The sequence below is a fragment of the Dromaius novaehollandiae genome, chromosome 9 (assembly GCF_036370855.1).
Source record: "Dromaius novaehollandiae isolate bDroNov1 chromosome 9, bDroNov1.hap1, whole genome shotgun sequence".
Lineage (NCBI taxonomy): Eukaryota > Metazoa > Chordata > Aves > Casuariiformes > Dromaiidae > Dromaius > Dromaius novaehollandiae.
In genome coordinates, this window is record NC_088106.1 from 1,561,959 (window position 1) to 1,579,308 (window position 17,350).

Consider the following 17,350-nt stretch of genomic DNA (forward strand, 5'->3'; position numbering starts at 1 on the left):
TGATGATTTTTGCCTCTTCTGTCCAGAGAAGTTATTGGGTCCACCGCTATCGGTTCAGATTCGGTTCAGAGTTGATGAATGCCCTGGAAAGAGCAGGATGTAAATACCGTATTGCAAATATGTAATTATCCGGATACGCGATTCCTGCCTGACGGGGCTCTGCTTCGGAGCTGCCCGGCGGTGCCAGTCCGGCAAAGATGCGCTCGGACCGAGTCCCGCGGTTCCTACCCAAACTGAAATGCACTTTTCCCTTTCAGAGCGCTTTTGCGTGATGCAAGTATAAAGCGTAGGAAATTAACCATTTGTTCTTAAAGAAATATTTACATTGAAGGCTAAAACAAGAGTCGGGAGCCAGCGGCAGCTCAAGGAATCGCCCTGTGTCCGCGGCGAGGCTGGCGGCACGCCTGCGTCGTGATGCTGCGTGCGGTTGCTCCCCCGGCCGCCTCGCCTCGCCTCGCCTCGCCTCGCCGGGGCCCTGTAAAGTACCGCCGGCATCGTGCTGCCTTGATTTACTGACTGCCAGGCCGGCTGCTCGGCCCGGCCGGGCTCGCTGCCTGGACGCTGCTGATATGATAGCTGCAGAAAAACATCACGTGAGAGCGGCCGGCGCTCCCCGCCTGCCTCCCGCGCTGCCCCCGGTGCGACGGGGCTGCGCTGCCCGTGCCCGCTGCCCCCCTCCCTGCCTGCGCGCCGGCCCAAACCGTGCGTGCCTGGAGCCGCGTGCACCTGGGAACGCCGTTTTCTGCACAAATTCGCGTTTCTCCAGCAGCACGGCCATGCTGCAGGCGTGCCGTGCACGAGCTGCGTGCGTGCTGCGTGCGTGCCGCGCATCGCCCTGCCGCGACAACGGCAGCCGGCTCCCGGGCGCTTTGTCCCTAGCACCAAAGCCGCATTTTAGTAGTTTTTCCCGCCTTACTGCAATGTCCCGTATCCGGTATCTGCTTTTTTTGCCATCCCCACGTGAAGATGCCGGCTCGCGGGTTCGGAGTGGCCGGTGGTTTGCTGCCTGCGCGGGAGCTCTGGGGGAGAGGTGCCGCTCCGCGCGTATCCGGACCATACGTATCTTAAACAAAATACGTTTTAATCGATCGGGTTACTGCTAAAATCCTGCCGGCGGGCTGGTACGGTATTGCAGATGGTGGGCCAGTGTGTTCGATTTTTGTTTCTCAGAATTTATGCACTTGTGGTATGGATTTTATTATTGAAAAAGTAGAAAAGGATTCAAAAAAGGTCTGCAGAACGCATTCAGGGCAATGAAAATCTGCCTTCAACTTCGGTGACTTAAGTTATTTGATTTTAGTGAGGAGATTATTAAGAGATTACTGGTTTGCAGTATAAAAGAGATTAATGCAGCCTATGTTCTAGATCCAGATTTTTAACAGGGGTTTTCAGCCTGCAGGTTCTGATTCCTGGGGCTTCTGCAGACCGTTTCCGACGGACCCGTCGGTATAAATGTAAACAGCAGGGAAAGACTGGTTCCAAAGGCAGAGGCCTGCACCTCTTTTGGAAAACTTGTTGGGATCTGGAAATTCAGAAAGGTTGGAAGTGAAAAGCTGCAACAGACCCCAAAGGGACAGAAAAGCAAGAAAGATGATGTATATTTTTTGATGATAACTAATGATAACTAGCTATAAGCACAATTTTCCCAGGAATGTGCCCTATTTTTGTAGTCTATCAGTTAAAACAACTTGTCTTCCTGGAAGATGAGCTGCTGCCGGAGGGAACCGCCGGGCTGGGTGAGGACGTGGCTGTGGGAGCGGGAGGTTCCCTGGTTCCCGGGGGGAACCGGCGAGGGGGTCGGGTTCGGTCGTTGCAGCGGTTTCTTCTGGCCTTGGCACGCTGGAGTCTATGAAATGCATTAAATAAACGTGCTGTACACCGCAGTGCTGGATTGCAGACTCGCTCCGGCAAGGTACGGAGCAGCCTGGACCTCCTTCGCTGGGGTGTTCAGCACCCCGCGGCACCGAGCTCGCCGTCCTGGGTCGCGGTCCCTCCCCAGCGACTGGCACACGTGGGATGGGAAAGAGGGGAAGCGCGAACATCTTCAGAGCGAATAAGAAAACTGAGGTTAATCTGCGTTCCTGAACCCGCTCGGCTCATTGCTGCTCTCTGATCGAAGGAACACGCGCTGCAGTTTCATGTTACTCGTTTCACCGTAATTAAGATCGAGTTTTGCCCTGTGCCAGTTCAACATATCGTCTTCCAGGCGCCCAGTAACCGTCTGATCCTGCCCCACGTTGCTCGCGGTAGCGGTAATCAGCAGAGGACGAGCGGACATAAGCACCGCTGTTAAAGGGGAGCCGTGGGGCAGCGCTGGGTGCTGCGGGGGTGCCGGGGGGAGCGCCGGCCCCAGCGAGCTCCGGGCTTTTAGTGCCGTGCCGCTCCTGTCGCCGCGCGTGCCGGGCTGTTCGGGTGCTCGGGGCGGCGGGAATGCCGTGCTGGGTCTCACGGGAATGCCGTGCCGTGCCTGCGGGAATGCCCTGCAAGTCCCTGCGGGAACTCCAGGCCAGGCCTCCGGGAACATCATGCCAGGCCCTGCAGGAATGCTGTGCCAGATCCCATGGGAATGCTGTGCCCAGCCCCCCAGGAATATTGTGCTGGGCGCCACGGGAATGCCATGCCAGGCCTCATGGGAATGCCATGCCAGGCACCGCGGGAATGCTGTGCTGGGTCCCGCAGGAACACCATGCCAGGCCCCATGGGAATGCCGTGCCAGGCCCTGCAGGAATGCTGTGCCGGGCCCCACGGGAATGTTGTGCCATGCCCCATGGGAATGCTGTGCCGGGCCACATGGGAAGAGCAAAGGCCCCGTGAAAGGCGCCTGCCCGCCGCGGGGGGAGGTTTTTCCATTGTATCGGGGTATCGCCCTGTGCCGGGTCCTCCCGCGGCGGCTGGCCAGCCGGGAAAGGAGCTTTAAGAAATCTGGGCTGCCACCGGGAGAGACGGATGCGGGGGGAGAACCAAAGCATTTATCCTGACCGAAGGAGAGACGAAAATGATGGTGCAGATTAGGTTTCTGGCAGGTCCCGCAACAAGGATACACTTTCCCTTTTCGAGGAAAATTGCAGTATAAGGTCAAACTGTATTGAATTAATGTTTCCTGATAAAAATGGCTTCTTACTTAAGTTAAGGCTGCCTTTTGCCTTGTCATTGCTCCTGTTTGGATTTGTTTCAAAGACGAATGGATAAAGCAAAAAATGCTAATTTAAGGAACCTGTTCCTCCCAGCTTCCTCCTTTTTAGTTTCTTTATTACCATCATCTTTTTTGTGGAAGAACGGGCTCCGGGGTTTCACTTTTAGAGAGTAGTGTGTAAAGCTTCCCTGTTAATGAATAAGCGTTTTTGGATGTCATGGGACATGTTGGATCGCTCTCTGATCTGGGATGTTTTAGTTGTGACGCCTCCGGAGAGGTGCGATAATTGTAACGGTGATGATGGTAATTAGCACTGCAGCTGGGCAGGGAGGGTTTCCCGTCCCCCCCGCCGCGCGGTGTCCCAACGCTCACGTTGTTGTGCCGTCGGCGTCCCGCTCGGGAGCCGCAGCTCGGGGGTCCTGGGAAGTGGGAAGCTTTTTGGAAGCCGCGTTCGTGCCCGGTTCCCGCGGTTTGGGGCATCGTTGCCTTGGGGGCTGCGTGTCCGAGGCCCCGCCAGCAGCGCTCCGCGGGAAAAACCTTCTTCCCTGCAAGTAGGGAACTTTCAGAACTATTGGTATTCACTTGCCTTTAGCAACTTTAGCAATAAACAGTGTTTTTAGGGCTCTACTGCAAGAATATATAGTTTAGAAACCCAGAGGAAGCAGCTGATGGTAGACTGTGCAGCAGCCGTGATGTGCTGGAGGCTTCCCCAGGTCCGTGACTTTTTTGTGCTGGTTTCGGTCAGCGACGGGATGCAGGACGATGTGCCCAGGACCGCTTAACCCAGCTGTGTTCGTTCTCTTCTTCAGGGCCGATGTTCAAGGGAAAACTGCAAATACCTTCACCCACCGCCGCACTTAAAAACGCAGCTGGAGATCAATGGGCGCAATAACCTGATCCAGCAGAAGAACATGGCCATGCTGGCCCAGCAGATGCAGCTCGCCAACGCCATGATGCCGGGCGCCCCGCTGCAGCCCGTGGTACGTACAGCAAAACGCGAGTCCGAGCCTCTTTATGCTGCTTGAATAGTGTTGTTGACCTTCCGTTAATTTAGCAGTTTTATGTATTTCTTCATTTTAATGAAGTGACTGATCTATGTGGCATCCTAGCAAATGGGCTTTTCCTTTGCACTGTCATGTGCTTTGGGACATCCCCGTTTCTGAGACGCTTCCCACGGGGTGTTTTCCGTGCGTTAAAGGGAGCCTCCTCGTAGTGTCTCGTGCTGGAGTTGGACTTGGCTTTGTGCAGCACCTTGTCAAGCAGAACCGAAAGCTTGACCTGAGCGATGTGGGCCGAGTGCCAGCCTGACACTCGGCATCGACAGGTCAGGCAGGGTGGAAGGAAGGATAGGGGCAGAAAATGGCACTTTCCACAGAAAAAATGGGGAGGAGGAGAAGAGTCTATCAGAGATCCCTCGTCTGGTCACGGCACGGTGTGGTCGGACCTTGCATCGCGCGGGTTTCCCTGGTGCTCCGTGAGCACCGGCAGGGTATTCCCGTGGCTTTATCCCCCGCGGCAATCCGTGGTTTCAGCTCACTTAGACGTGGTCGTCACCGACCGAGCGCACGCTACGTGCTTGGGGGCCGCCCGCCCCGCGCCCCAGGGCAGCCCGGAGGGGCCGTTTGAGCCAAACCGTGGATAAACGTGGCCCAGCATCGTCTTCATATAGGCTGCTCGCGCAGCTGTCAGCGGGTGCTCATTGACGTGCGAGCAAGGTTGCCGTATGCTGCAGAACAGAGCATAGAAACGCTGCCCTGGCTGGAGGGGTCTCTGCTGGCAGGCGAAAGGGCAGCACGGGAGAAATAAGTGGATAAAAACCTGCTCCTGTGTTATTGCTGCTCGGGCAGCTGCTCGGTTCCTGTCATTTACGACAACAAAGACTGAATTTGGAAAGCTGGATTTACTCCTAGATGTCTTCCACTGGGATCTCACCAGACACCCTGTGCTTAAGCTGTTAGATGAGCTCTTCAGCTTCGCTTGTATTTCAAAGATACAGCGACAATTAATATTCCTCAAAATACAGCTTAACGCTTAGGAAAAATCAGCTCAGCAGAAAGGACTCTCATACTTGTGCCAAGTGGTTATTTGGCCCCGCGTTTTGTGGTTCTAAGGAGTACCAGTAAGTATTATTTAGCTTATTTGATTTAGGGACACAGCTATTACTTTTGCATGGAGCTTTATGCCTCAAACATTTCAAAAAAAGCCTGCCGGGATGGGGAAGCAGCAGAAGCTTTGGAGGGATCTTCACATTCGCCTGATACCAGTTATCACAGAAGACACCGTGGAGACCACTGCTTAAAACATGGTTCTCCCAACCTGTGTGTGTGTTCGTTTCATTAATTACAGCCAATACAACTCTCTGGTTTGTACGTATCCATGTGTAAATAGACACCAACGTTTGGGTAAACGTGAAAAATAGATATTTTAGTGCAGTGCCCTCCTAGTAATTTGGCCTCGAAATCGCTTGCTTTCCTCGGCACAGCCGGAGCAGGCGCTGCCGCAGCGTGTCCTAGGCAGTGCCATGCATCATCCTGTCTCGTGATGCCTCAGTCAGTCTGTTTTCTTTTATAAAGATCAATACCATATGCTTTAATAAAAGCGAAGTGAGCTAACTTGATGAGAGACTCTAATTTAGTAAGAAAAGCAGTAGGATGCGTTCGTTTGTATTTCTGTTTGACAAATGCTTTAATTTTCTTAGCTGCAAGTAATGTCTGTGTATTTTTCCTGCCTTCCTTCCTCGGTTCGCTCCTTCGTCTGCGTTTGGTTGGCACTGGAGGGGGGGAGTTGGAGAGGCGGCTGGGGACCGCGTGTCCCCGGGGCCCTGCGGAGAGCATCGCTGCTCAGCTCTTCACCCTCCTGGCTTGGAAATCAGCTCAGGGGACGTTGGTCCCGAGTGAACTGTGGTATTGGGTAGTGTTTTACCAATTTTATGTGCAAGACTGCTGGTTTTGCAACGGCAACCTAAGTTAGATCCTGGATGGGCCTTTTTCAGCGTAGAGAGCGGTTCGGTACGAGGTGGGTGCGGTAAAGGTGGAAGGTGCCAGCGTCAGGCCCCGGGTGGGCTGCGGAGGCATCGCCGTGCTGCGCCGCCGGGGAAGGCGAGCTGAAGACGTTGGGTTTCCAACCCCTGCATATTTACGTTCATAGTCTTACCAGGGCGCTAACGTGATGCTTCTTCCCTACAAGCCCGTGTTTTTTAATCCACAAAGTGGCTGTGTGTTGTAAATTTCTCAGTCCGTATAGGTGAGGCAGTCTCCTCCTAAGTGCCTTCCTCGGTGTAGCTGGTTCTTAGTACAACCATCGTTCTGCTGACGACGTGCTAAAGAAATCCGGCTGCCTTCTCGTGCCTGGGCCGGTTGCGCGCGGCCGGCGAGGACGAGGCACGGCAGCACTTCCCCTGGTCCTGCCCGTACGATGCTGCGCTGCTGCTGCGCGGCAGGGACTGATCTCCGCGGTGCCCCCGGGTCCCTCCCTCGGTCCGAGTCTTGCCTCTGCAAGTCAGATGCACGGTCAGACCTCCCGCTTGCGCTGACGCTGGCTGTGCCCAGTGCAGTTTCGGAAGAGAATTATTCTGGGGAGGAGACGACAGGGGTTATTAGGCATCCGGCGGTGCATGTTCTCCCTCACCTCTGTTCTTCCCACTGGTCTACGGGAGCCGCTTTTTTCTCTTTTCCGCTTGTTCGTGTGCCGCCCAGCGTAGCAGGGTCCGAGCGCTGGGGTGGAGGCAGCCGCGTGGCTCGGTGGCGGTGACCGAGCGCTACGAGGTTGGCTTCTGGAGGCGAGCCATTGGCAACGTCATTCCGTCATTAGAAATTGCATTCTTTTCTTTCCAACTGTAATTTTTGAGGGCCGTTCTCACTGCACTGCCCCAGGCCGGCCGGGTGGGCACGTTGCGCGGTCTGCGCCTCGGCTGCTGCCTGGGCAGCGGGACAGCGTCACCGGTGACCCGCGGGGCCCGGACACCGCTGCGCTTGCCTGGCTGCGTCCTGAGGATGGGAAAGCTCAGCAGAAGGGACGAGTAAACTGAGTATTTTTTTCAGAAAAAGCTTAAAATTACAGGCTCAAGATTTAGACTAGGGAAGAATGGAGAAGTCGGCGTGTGTTTCGGCTTGCGTGCGGTGCGCGCGGTGTTGGCGGACGGCAGCGCTGAGCTCGCCTCCGCGCAGCGCGGGGACTTTCTGGTGCATCGCCCCGGCGGGGCTGCGCGCAGTCGCTGCGACAGCCCGGCATACGTCGCCTTTTCCCCAGGGCCGATATATAGTCAGATATTTTCCAGGTGCCAGAGCCCACAGCTGGCTTCGTGCCATTGAAAAATTCCTCTGCTACCCAGAACAAATTGTGTGCTACCGCTTCCAGCAACGTCATGTGCTCGCTCTGCCGGTGGAGTAGCTCAAAGACTGGGCTAATGTGACCACAGGATCATTATTTATCTCGCATTTTACATGTTTACAGCCGATTGCAAGTTACCTGTGAGCTACAGAATAATCTGAAGTTGCTCTGATAAAATATGCTATTATTTTGCAGTGGTCTAAAGGCTGCAGGGCAGGATATTTATAGCAGTGTACGATGATCTTGGTAGCAAATAAATAGGACGGTCTTTTATTTACAGCATCATGGGGATATTGGGCTGGAATCAACCACTGAGATCTGCAAAGTTACAGGCCAACAGGCCTGTTCATAGTTCAATTTTTAATGTACATTATTACATAGGTGATAGTAATGAAAAATGCAGTTGATATTACATTAGCATTGTTAATATTATTTTATTTCCTGTAAAATTTGCATGTTTCTTTTTCATTTACATTGATGAAGAACCAGAGACCTCGGAGAAATTACTCCCATTTCTGCAACTGCCGGTCTTTTCCCTTTAACAGTCTCCGCGTATGTGTTTGTGCCGTGTTTAGAAGGGACTTGCTCCTTGCTTCCAAACAATTCGGTCACTTCCTCAGGAATACAAAAACATGTGGTTTTATATGCTGTCTGGCTTAAATAGATAGGAAACAGAGAGAGAAAAAGAGGTGCATTAAACTTGTAGTTGTTTTTCCCTCTAAAAATTACTTTGGAAGAAAAACGTAAATGCCTTAAGTAACCGCTCTGTGTAGCCAGCAAAGACAGCAGCCCAGCCTGGTTTTTTCTGGCGGTTGCATGGGCAGAGCGGTGCCTGGGTGTTCACTGGGGCCGCTCAGTTATTTCATCTTTACTCCAGTGTCACAGCGCTCATTTGGTCTTACGAAATTATTTGGTCTTCTGCGTCCACTTATCTTCCCAACATGCGATAGCCTGCAAGGGCAGCCCAGTGCTTTGGTTACTGCCTGTTTCTTTTTTTAAAACAAACAAACAAGAAACCCTGGCATTTGCATGGTCTTGTCTCTCTCTTTGGCTTAATGTTTTAGTCTAAGTAAAGCTTATCACCCAGGCTGCGCGTTGCTTTCCAAATATCTGCACGGACAGCCTGCTTAATTTTATAGAAATAAATGATTACCATTATCATATTCTGGACGTGTTCCTGTATTAAACTTCTGCAATTTCTGAGCCAGTGCTGATTTACATCACGGTTAAAAACGTATTTATCAGTGTCCGTAAAGTCTGAGCGCGGTGTGATGGAGCGGGTGCGTTGGAGCTGTCGTGCAGCTCCCGTTCAGGTGTTTGTGCCCGTTTTGGACGTGCTCCTCCGAGACACTCGGCCCCTCTCCGGTGGGCGCGGGCAGGGCTGTGGTCCCGCGGTGCTGGTCCGGTCCGTCAGTGGGCTGCGGGTCTTGTGCGTTCTGCATGTCCCATGGAGAGAACGAACGCTTCTTTTGCATCCATAATGGAAATATTTGCACGAAATGGGAATAAGATGATAGCTGCAATGTTGTTACGTTGACAGCATGAATGGCATGAATATTAAAGTTTCTTTCTTCTTCTTTTTTTTGATTGCAGCCAATGTTTTCAGTTGCACCAAGCTTAGCCACCAATGCATCAGCCGCCTTTAATCCCTACCTGGGGCCTGTCTCCCCAGGCTTGGTCCCAGCAGAGATCCTGCCCACGGCGCCCATGCTGGTTGCAGGAAACCCTGGCGTCCCGGTTCCTGCAGCCGCCGCTGCCGCTGCCCAAAAGCTCATGAGGACAGACAGATTGGAGGTAGGAACTCGTATGTGTCATTTACTGTCACAAGCAATGTCGTTTATCATGTCTCCTAATCACAAAATCTTTTTCCTGCAAAAGAAAACCATGTAACTTTTAACTGAACTGCTAATGTCACGTCTTGGTAGTGGTTGAGGACAGCGTCACTGAATGGTCGTACCGTAAATGAATGCTTGTGGTTATTCTTCTGACCTTCCGCTACAGAAGGAAATAGAAATACTGAGCCCTTTTAGGAGCAGCTACAGCAGCAGCAAGAGTGCCCAGAAACTGTGTTAGCACGTGGAACGAGAGGGCCTGGAGAGCATGGTGAAGATGATGAAGATCATCTTCAGTCGCTGTGGACACATGGGGTTAACGCTCCCGCGGAGACCTCCTACTCGTTGGTTATCACCCCTCGCTACAACCCTTACAAATGTTGGTCCTCTCTAGCTGCTCTTCTCCCTTACGCTCAATCTTTCTTATCTGCGATGCCTGACAGTGTTTTCAGCACCTTATCGTGCCGGCAGCCGCGTGGGCCGGGTGCCAGCGCTGGGCCGGGGCCGGAGCACAGCCTGCTCGCCGGCTTCGCATCCCGGCTGCCGGCGTGGTGGTTCGGAGGCAGCATCCAGAGGGGCTCAGCAGTCGGGGCGGTCCCTTCCCCATCGCTGTCCCCTGCCCTCCCAGCCGTGGTCGGGGTACCCAAGTAAAGCATCCCGGTTGTACCTAAGTAAAGCATCTCGGTTGTCCCGTTGCTGATGTGTGCTGCTGCCCACGCTGTGCAGCACCCTCAGGCTGTCCAGCCCGAGGCTGAAACGCTGTCGTGTCTCGTTACCTGTGCGGGAGCGCTGCCCGCGTCAGTCGGAGCTGACACCCTCCAGCTCGCCCACCGGTCCGCACCTCGGCCCGCGGCACGGTGCGTTTCTTAGCAACCCGCACCGCTGTCTTTGCGGATCTCTCAGGGATGCTGTGCTGCGTGGTGACAACGTAAAAGTTGGAGGGTTTGTGATGTAAATTGGTTGTTCTACTTTTGGATCTGGTTCCTGAGTGCTTAGGGAACAAGATGGGAGGAGGAAAAATGATCTCTGTTTTAAAATGCCGTCAGTCATAAGTGTAAGGCTTTTCTTTCTGCCTGTGCATCTGCATCAATAGGAGGTCTGTCTCCTTACAAGGAAGGTTAATTCCTTTTTCTCGGTTATTTCGTCTCTGAGTGACAAGCTGCAGCTTGGAAAGCTGCGAGCGAGAAGCAGCACAGAGTGTCACCTGGCAGCGAACGCTTCCTAGGGCGGCTGCGACTATTCCGAGGCCTTACATCATCCCGGTTTCCCCTTTCGCGGGATCACATCACTTCCCCTTTTAGAGCTGTTTTCTCCGAGGAAAGAGTTCCCTTCCCTGCGGCCTGGGCATCTGCTGAGAATCACCGCGGGATGTTTCCCCTCAGGCGCTTTCTGCTCCCGCGCAGGAGCCGAGGTGCCGGTCGTCCCCGCGTGCCGGTGCTGCCGACGTCCCCCGGGATGCGGAGCGGGAATCCCGCCTCCGGAGCAGCGCTCCTGCCTGGGGGCACCCGCAGTGCCCGGGGAGCTCGGGCAGACGTGGCATCGCGGCAGGCCTTCAGCACGCAGGGTTTGGTCCTCCAGACCTGCAGTTCCCTCAATGTCTCTATGTAAAGAAGCGGTCGACTAGTGAACCAAACTCCCTGCGCCACCGGGGGTTACTCTCCCGAAACGTCCGGAGGCACAAACCACAGCCTGCCGGAAAAGCCGTTTTTAGAAGTTAGAGCCAGCCCGCCAAAGCATCTGAAATCAGTAGAATTTTAAAAAGACCGAGTGGTTTTGCTTTGAACTTGAATGCAAAGAAATGGCCAAGTGACAAACCCCCGAAAATAAGCTCTGAGACTTAAAGGGATGCCTCATGTGTTGTGTTTCCTGACGGATGTAGCCGCTGCGTAAGGATTGCTCCTCGGGCAGACTTCACTTTACCCCGGGGAAAGACCCGCAACAGCAAAGCGGGCAGAGTATCATGTATGGCCCCATCGCACGGGAATCCGCACCCAGCAGCCGCCTTCGCCGTAATTGCGCTTATCTCGGTGGGCTGAGCGCTTCAGAGGTTGCCTCGTCCTTGCAGGAGGGATCTCCCAGCGCTCTGCGTTTTCATCCCCTGCCTTCCCAGCCGGGGCTTCCTTTGGCTCTGCTGCCTGCTCTAGCAGTAGCATCGCTGAGATCCCTTGAGAGAAAAATCCAGCTTCTTCCAGCCTCTGAGCTGCTTAGTTTTGCTTTTTATTTCAGTTGTGATCAGGAGCACATCCAGGTTTACCCACTGACTCCCTGCAATTCCACACTGAGCTGCTGTCTTACAAAAATAGTAACTACTGGGGGGGGGGGGCTGGGTTCTGTTCTGTCTTCTTTTTCCCTTTAGAAAGTGCATTTTAAATAGTGAAATATGTAGATGAGAACGTAATTTGCCAGCACTTTTGAGTGTGTTGGTCATTTGATGTGGAATATCCAGATTTAATATATGAATACTGAACGAGCAAATCATTGTTATATGCAGGGTATTGATTATAAAATGCAGAACCGAGCTGAAAGATTTTGCATGATCTGGCTCTTACTTGTCAAAGTTGCTGGCAGGTTCTGCAGAGTATGTATTTACCTGCTCCTTCAGTGAGGTTATTACTGTTCTTCTTGTCATTTGTTTTTACATGATTACCGAGCTTTATATGGCTTAGCTCTCTCCCTTGGAATGAACTGTCTCTTGAAAAAAATAACTGCTATGATGTTAGTATCTAATCTTGGAATATGATTTATTCTGTTTAGAATTTTAAATACATATTTTCAAGAACGATGTACTTTACCATTAATTAAGTTAGCATACGTGCTCGAGATACTTGACTGGGCACTTGCACAGTTGAAAGCTCTTAATAAATATATCTAGAATTTTAGGGGAAGCAGCCAGACAACACAGACCTGTCAGATAACGTGTATGCTCTCCTGAATAAATATGAATATCTTAGGATAAAGGCAGTGACTGCTGTAGTAGCGGGCTTGATTCCCCATGTATTTGGACGGCGCTGTTCGTTTTGGGTAGCCCGCAGACGTCCGGGTGCTCGGTGCAGTCGGCCTTTTCCGTAAGGAATCTGGCTGGCAGGGTGGAAATTTCACGGTTGCGACAGCTTTCCTCCCGTCCCACTTCTGCCGGAAATATCTTGAACAAAAGTATGGCTGTTGTAGTGAAGCAGAAAAGAACCAGATAAGGACGAGGAAGTGAGAGAGCAAGGGGTGACCTAACCATTTTATTTTTAAAAAAGCATGTACTTTGATTCGAATGTTGGTCATTTGCTTTTAGAAGTGCTCAAGAATCACCAATGACCGCCACCAGTTCTTCGAGCTGCTCCTCCCTCCTTGTTCCATATGTGCCATTTTTTGGCACAAAGAGGCAGCTTAGAGGTTCCTGGAGATTTTCAGACCTTGGGTAATGAGAAAAGCTGACCTAGCAGAGCAGAGGTCATGTTGCAGGTGTCTCCCCACCACCAAGGGGCAACCTGAATGCCAGGAGGGCAATCAGAAATAAACCCAGGCCAGGGACAGCACCAGCGAAGTCCGTCAGCCTCAGGGCCATCTCCGGTGTTGTCCATGAAGAACCAGTAATGGTCCAGTCCTGGTGCCTCAGTCGCGCTTCTTTGCAGATGAGCTCGGCTCCTGGACACGTGCCTTCCAGTGCAGCATCTGTCTTTAGTTTATGTTTCTTAAGTTACTGAGATGAAAACTATGATATTAATTACAGGGTTACATAAAGATTAATAAATAAATAAAAGCTCTCCAGATTCGAAAGACTAGAGCAAATATCATGCTTCTTTGCCTCTCTCTGCTTACACAGATGGGTGATACATTACTGTGTGCCTGTGGTAAAAAAAATAACATCGTTTTCAATGCTTGTTTGTAAATAAACACGCACTGGGAACTGCTGGACGTTCTTGGACAGCATTGTGGTGGTGGGAAGCCATTCCTGGTCGCACTGATCAGAGTGACTGGCAGTGCTACGGTTTGTGTCCGATTACTGTTACCATTATTCAGAGGTCTGTTAAAGAGGGCTGGGAGTCAGTCATTCACTGCCTTATCGTCACTGCTGCCTCACAGCTGCGGGACAGCTTGCTGTGTACATGCCAGAGAGTGTCTTTATCTGCCTAACTGTTTCAGTTCTCTGGTCATTTTTCTTTGGCTTTTAACCACGATAAAATTGGCTTGTCTAGTTGGAGGCATTCTCTGTGTCTCGCTCTCTGTGTTTATATAAATATGTTAGTACGTGGGCTCGGGGCATTGACCGGGTAGCTCTAGCTTGCACGAGGAGCGGGGCTGAGGTTCGGTTCAGGGCAATGGCCAAAGGCAGCGAACTCACGGTAGCTGCAGGTTTCCTTCATCTCCAGAGCAAGAGTCTTCAGTGTGGACCATAAACAACTAATCAAGTGAAATCATCCATTTTTGTCTGCTTAGAAGGCCTGTGTTTGGGGAAGGACCCAGAAGGACTCCTAGGCCGTGAGAGACGGGGCGCAAGGCGGGCAGGGGGATGAGAAGCAGGCAGATGCCAGCGCCGTTTGGTGCATACGTGGGAGCGAGAGTATGCTGGTTGTACACTGCTGGAAGTACATCCACCGCCTTTGTCGCCACACGGAAAAATACTATAAATAGGGTCACGCTGCAACGACCGAGGCGAAGCGGATGTGTCTGCGCGCGGGTTCGCGGGAGGCACCGCCGTCGTCCCTCTGCGGCGACGCTTCGCCGGGCGGCCGCGGCCTCGAGCAGCGCAGGGGTTAAAAAGCAGCCAAGGCACTCGCATGGACGGAAACCAAATAACAACCAAATTTGGTTTGTTACAGGGATCGGGGCCAAGGTTCTTGAGGAAATACTGATGATCCAAGCTCATGGGCACCCACCTTTAAAAGGAAATTCCATCTTCTAGACTGGCTTTATTTTTATACAAAGCTACTTGCTTTTGTCCCCTTCTGTTTCCTAAAGCTGCTTGAAAACTCAGAAACTCGGTTTTGTTTGCAATTTGCAAATAGCTGACGATAAAAAAAAAATGTAATTTTTTAAATACAGGATTCTCAAGGCTAATGAAAAAGAAGCCAACACTTGTCGCAGCGGTATTGAGGATGTTGACGTTTGTGTGTGGTTGGGGGGACGGGGTTGCGGGGGGTCGTGCCGGCGCTGCAGCCCCGCGGAGTGGCTTCATCTCAGCGGGGCCGTGGCAGGGCGGCTCGCCTGTGCCCGGGGGCTTCCTCCGCCCGGTTCCGGCTGCCGTCAGCTCCGCTGCAACACGGCGACGCCGCGTCGGCCCCATGGCGGGGCCCCGGGGGGGCCTGCTCGGGCTGGGCCCTGAGCCCTTCCCACCGCCAGCCGCCCTCCCGCGGGTGCTGCAGAGCCGAACACGGGCGAGCGGGCAGTCGAGCCCGCCGGGGCGGCGGGGCAGGCCGAGGAGCGGCGGCCGGCCGCGACTGCGAGTTTCGGGTTGCCCTCTCGTGGCAGAAGCGCGGAAGGCGTGGGTGCGCCCGCGGCGCTGCGCCGCTGCTTCTGCGGCCCTGGATACGCTCCCCAAGGCCGGCAGTAAAGTCATCCTCACGGCGACTGTAGGCAGCTGCCTTAACGACGCCGTGGCTCGTTGTTCTTAACGCTAGAACAGCTAGGTCATGGGGAAAGGCGACTGCCTTGGGCTGCTGTTTGCTTAGGATGGTCTGCTGGAATTAAGCCACAAGCATGCTTCTTCAAAAACAAACAAAATTGCAAAACTCTGCTACGCTGGAGCCAAAATAAAAATTTCCTCACGCTTGGTTCGTTATACTAACACTCCTTTACCTGTTTTGACATCAGAAGTAGCTTTTTGACCAAAGTCTGTTGTATCATCGCAGTTGTGTGTTTTCGTGTAGCTGAAAACTTGTCCTTGTGTTTTATGCTGAAAGATGTGCTGAAAGTGCTGGCTCCGCTCTGCACTGTCTCGACTTTTCTCCCGGCAGAGCATCGTGTTGTGCCCGTGGCGCCCGTCGCCCAAGCTAAGTGACTTTCTTTTAATGCTCTCGCAGGTATGTCGAGAGTACCAGCGCGGCAACTGTAACCGGGGAGAGAACGACTGCCGGTTCGCTCATCCCGCAGACAGCGCGATGATCGACACCAACGACAACACAGTCACCGTCTGCATGGATTACATCAAAGGGAGATGCTCACGGGAAAAGTGCAAATACTTCCACCCTCCCGCACATCTGCAAGCCAAGATCAAGGCTGCCCAGTACCAGGTTAACCAAGCTGCAGCTGCCCAGGCAGCAGCCACTGCAGCTGCCATGGTGAGTCCGGAAAGCACGGTTAAAACGTAGGTTTCTTGACGAGAGAAATAATCGCTCTGTTAGCTGTACTTGCCGAAGAGATGTTTGTGCAGGTATCCCGGTCGCTGCCCGGTGCAATGAGCTCTCGCAGCATGTGCTGCCAGATCTGCTCCTAAGTGGTTTCAGACTGTTGAAGTATTTCACCAGTTTTGGCTGCTGATGTATACAGTATCTATACGTACACATATGTGTACATACGCGTGTGTGTACATATATGTGTATATAGTTTATCATATGTTTGTACGAGGGAAGATCTGTATCTATCTAGTCGCATAGATAGATACAAATCCATATTTACGAGTTACTGTAAGTCCGTGTTTGTAGGGATCTGGTTTGAAATCGATCTTACTGTATTAATCATATTCTGCGCTAAATTATCTCCCTCCCCCAGCTTTGCTTGAGTGCCGTTTTGCACCACCCGCACTTGGGCTTGCAATATTTCTCGATTTTGACAAGCAGATCTGGAACTACTTAGGAACTGTCCTTTTCTAGTGAGCAGACTCGAATATTAGTTAGGAAAGTTTTAACTATATCTTGTTTTGTTTGTGTTAAATATCCTCACGGTGTAATGAATAATTGCACAACTGGGAACGCTAGAATATGGCAATTACACGGAGCAGGAGCAGTGCAGCGTACTTGAAAGTATTAGAAGCTAGTAGGTGCGGGCTTGCAAAAAATGTGTCCTGTAGGTGAATTCTCAGCGTGATCTGCCAGATCCAAGTCACTGGGCCCATTTTGCTGTAATTTGTCCGGTATTTTACGTAATCGGGCTGTTGAAAGGCGACAAGGCCGTTGCGTGGTCCCGCAGCCCGCCGGAGAGGCCTGTTCCTGTGTCGGTTCCCGGATACTCGAGCAAAACCGCGGTGGGGGCCCTCGCGCTGCCCCCCCGCCCCCCAGCCGGCCCGCTCGTAATTAACCCCGGGGGGCTCCCGGCCCCCCTAACCCCCAGCGCCGTACTGTGCATGCTTAGTCGTGTTATCCGTTGTATATGGCATTCCGATGATTTGTTTTTATTTGTTTTTTCTCACCCCCCCAATGCACTGCTGCCCCCATGACGCACCTCTGCTTGCTGTTTATGTTAATGCGCTTGAACCCCACTGGCCCATTGCCATCATGTGCTCGCTGCCTGCTAATTAAGACTCAGTCGGCTGTCAAATCACTGAAGCGACCCCTCGAGGCAACCTTTGACCTGGTACTATGACCTTTCACCTTTTAGCTTGGCATGTAGCTGTAGGTCGAGGCGCGCGGGGCGGGGCGGGGCCGCTCCGGCCGGCTGGGGCCGGTTGGGACTGGCTGGGACCAGCTGGGACCGGTTGGGACTGGCTGGCTCCGGCTGGGACCGGTTGGGACCAGTTGGGACCGGCTGGCTCCGGCTGGGACCGGCTGGGACCAGCTGGCTCCGGCTGGCACCTGCTGGGACCTATTGGGACCAGTTGGGACTGGCTGGGACCTATTGGGACCCGCTGGCTCCGGCTGGCACTGGCTGGGACCGGCTGGGACCTATTGGGACCGGCTGGCTCCAGCTGGCACTGGCTGGGGCCGGCTGGGACCAGCTGGCGCTGGCTGGAACCGGCCGGGACCGGCTGGGGCCGCCGGGGGCCGGCGCGTCCCCGCCCGGGGCTGGCATGGCTTGTGGCGCGGAGCCGGCGGCGCGGCGCGGCCCGGCGCGCCCGCATGCTTGGGGGCGTTTGCATGCCTGGGGGGCCCCGGGGCGCCCCTCGCGCGGTCCCCCGCTCTGCGAGGTTACG

At 53.3% G+C, this 17,350-nt stretch overlaps 1 protein-coding gene across 14 annotated transcripts in view; it reads left to right on the top strand.

Annotated features, from left to right (window-relative positions):
• Positions 1–17,350, top strand: part of MBNL1 (muscleblind like splicing regulator 1) — a 90,089-nt gene that overhangs the window by 56,570 nt on the left and 16,169 nt on the right. For 10 of the 14 annotated variants that reach the window (XM_064516504.1, XM_064516493.1, XM_064516492.1 and 7 more), the window contains 4 exons: positions 3,943–4,113; positions 9,056–9,256; positions 15,306–15,563; positions 16,741–16,794. In XM_064516504.1, coding sequence (XP_064372574.1) covers positions 4,045–4,113; positions 9,056–9,256; positions 15,306–15,563; positions 16,741–16,794 — 582 coding nt within the window. In that variant the 5' untranslated portion in view covers positions 3,943–4,044. The remainder of the gene's footprint in view (positions 1–3,942; positions 4,114–9,055; positions 9,257–15,305; positions 15,564–16,740; positions 16,795–17,350) is intronic. The other 4 variants (XM_064516495.1, XM_064516497.1, XM_064516499.1 and 1 more) reach the window with 3 other exon arrangements.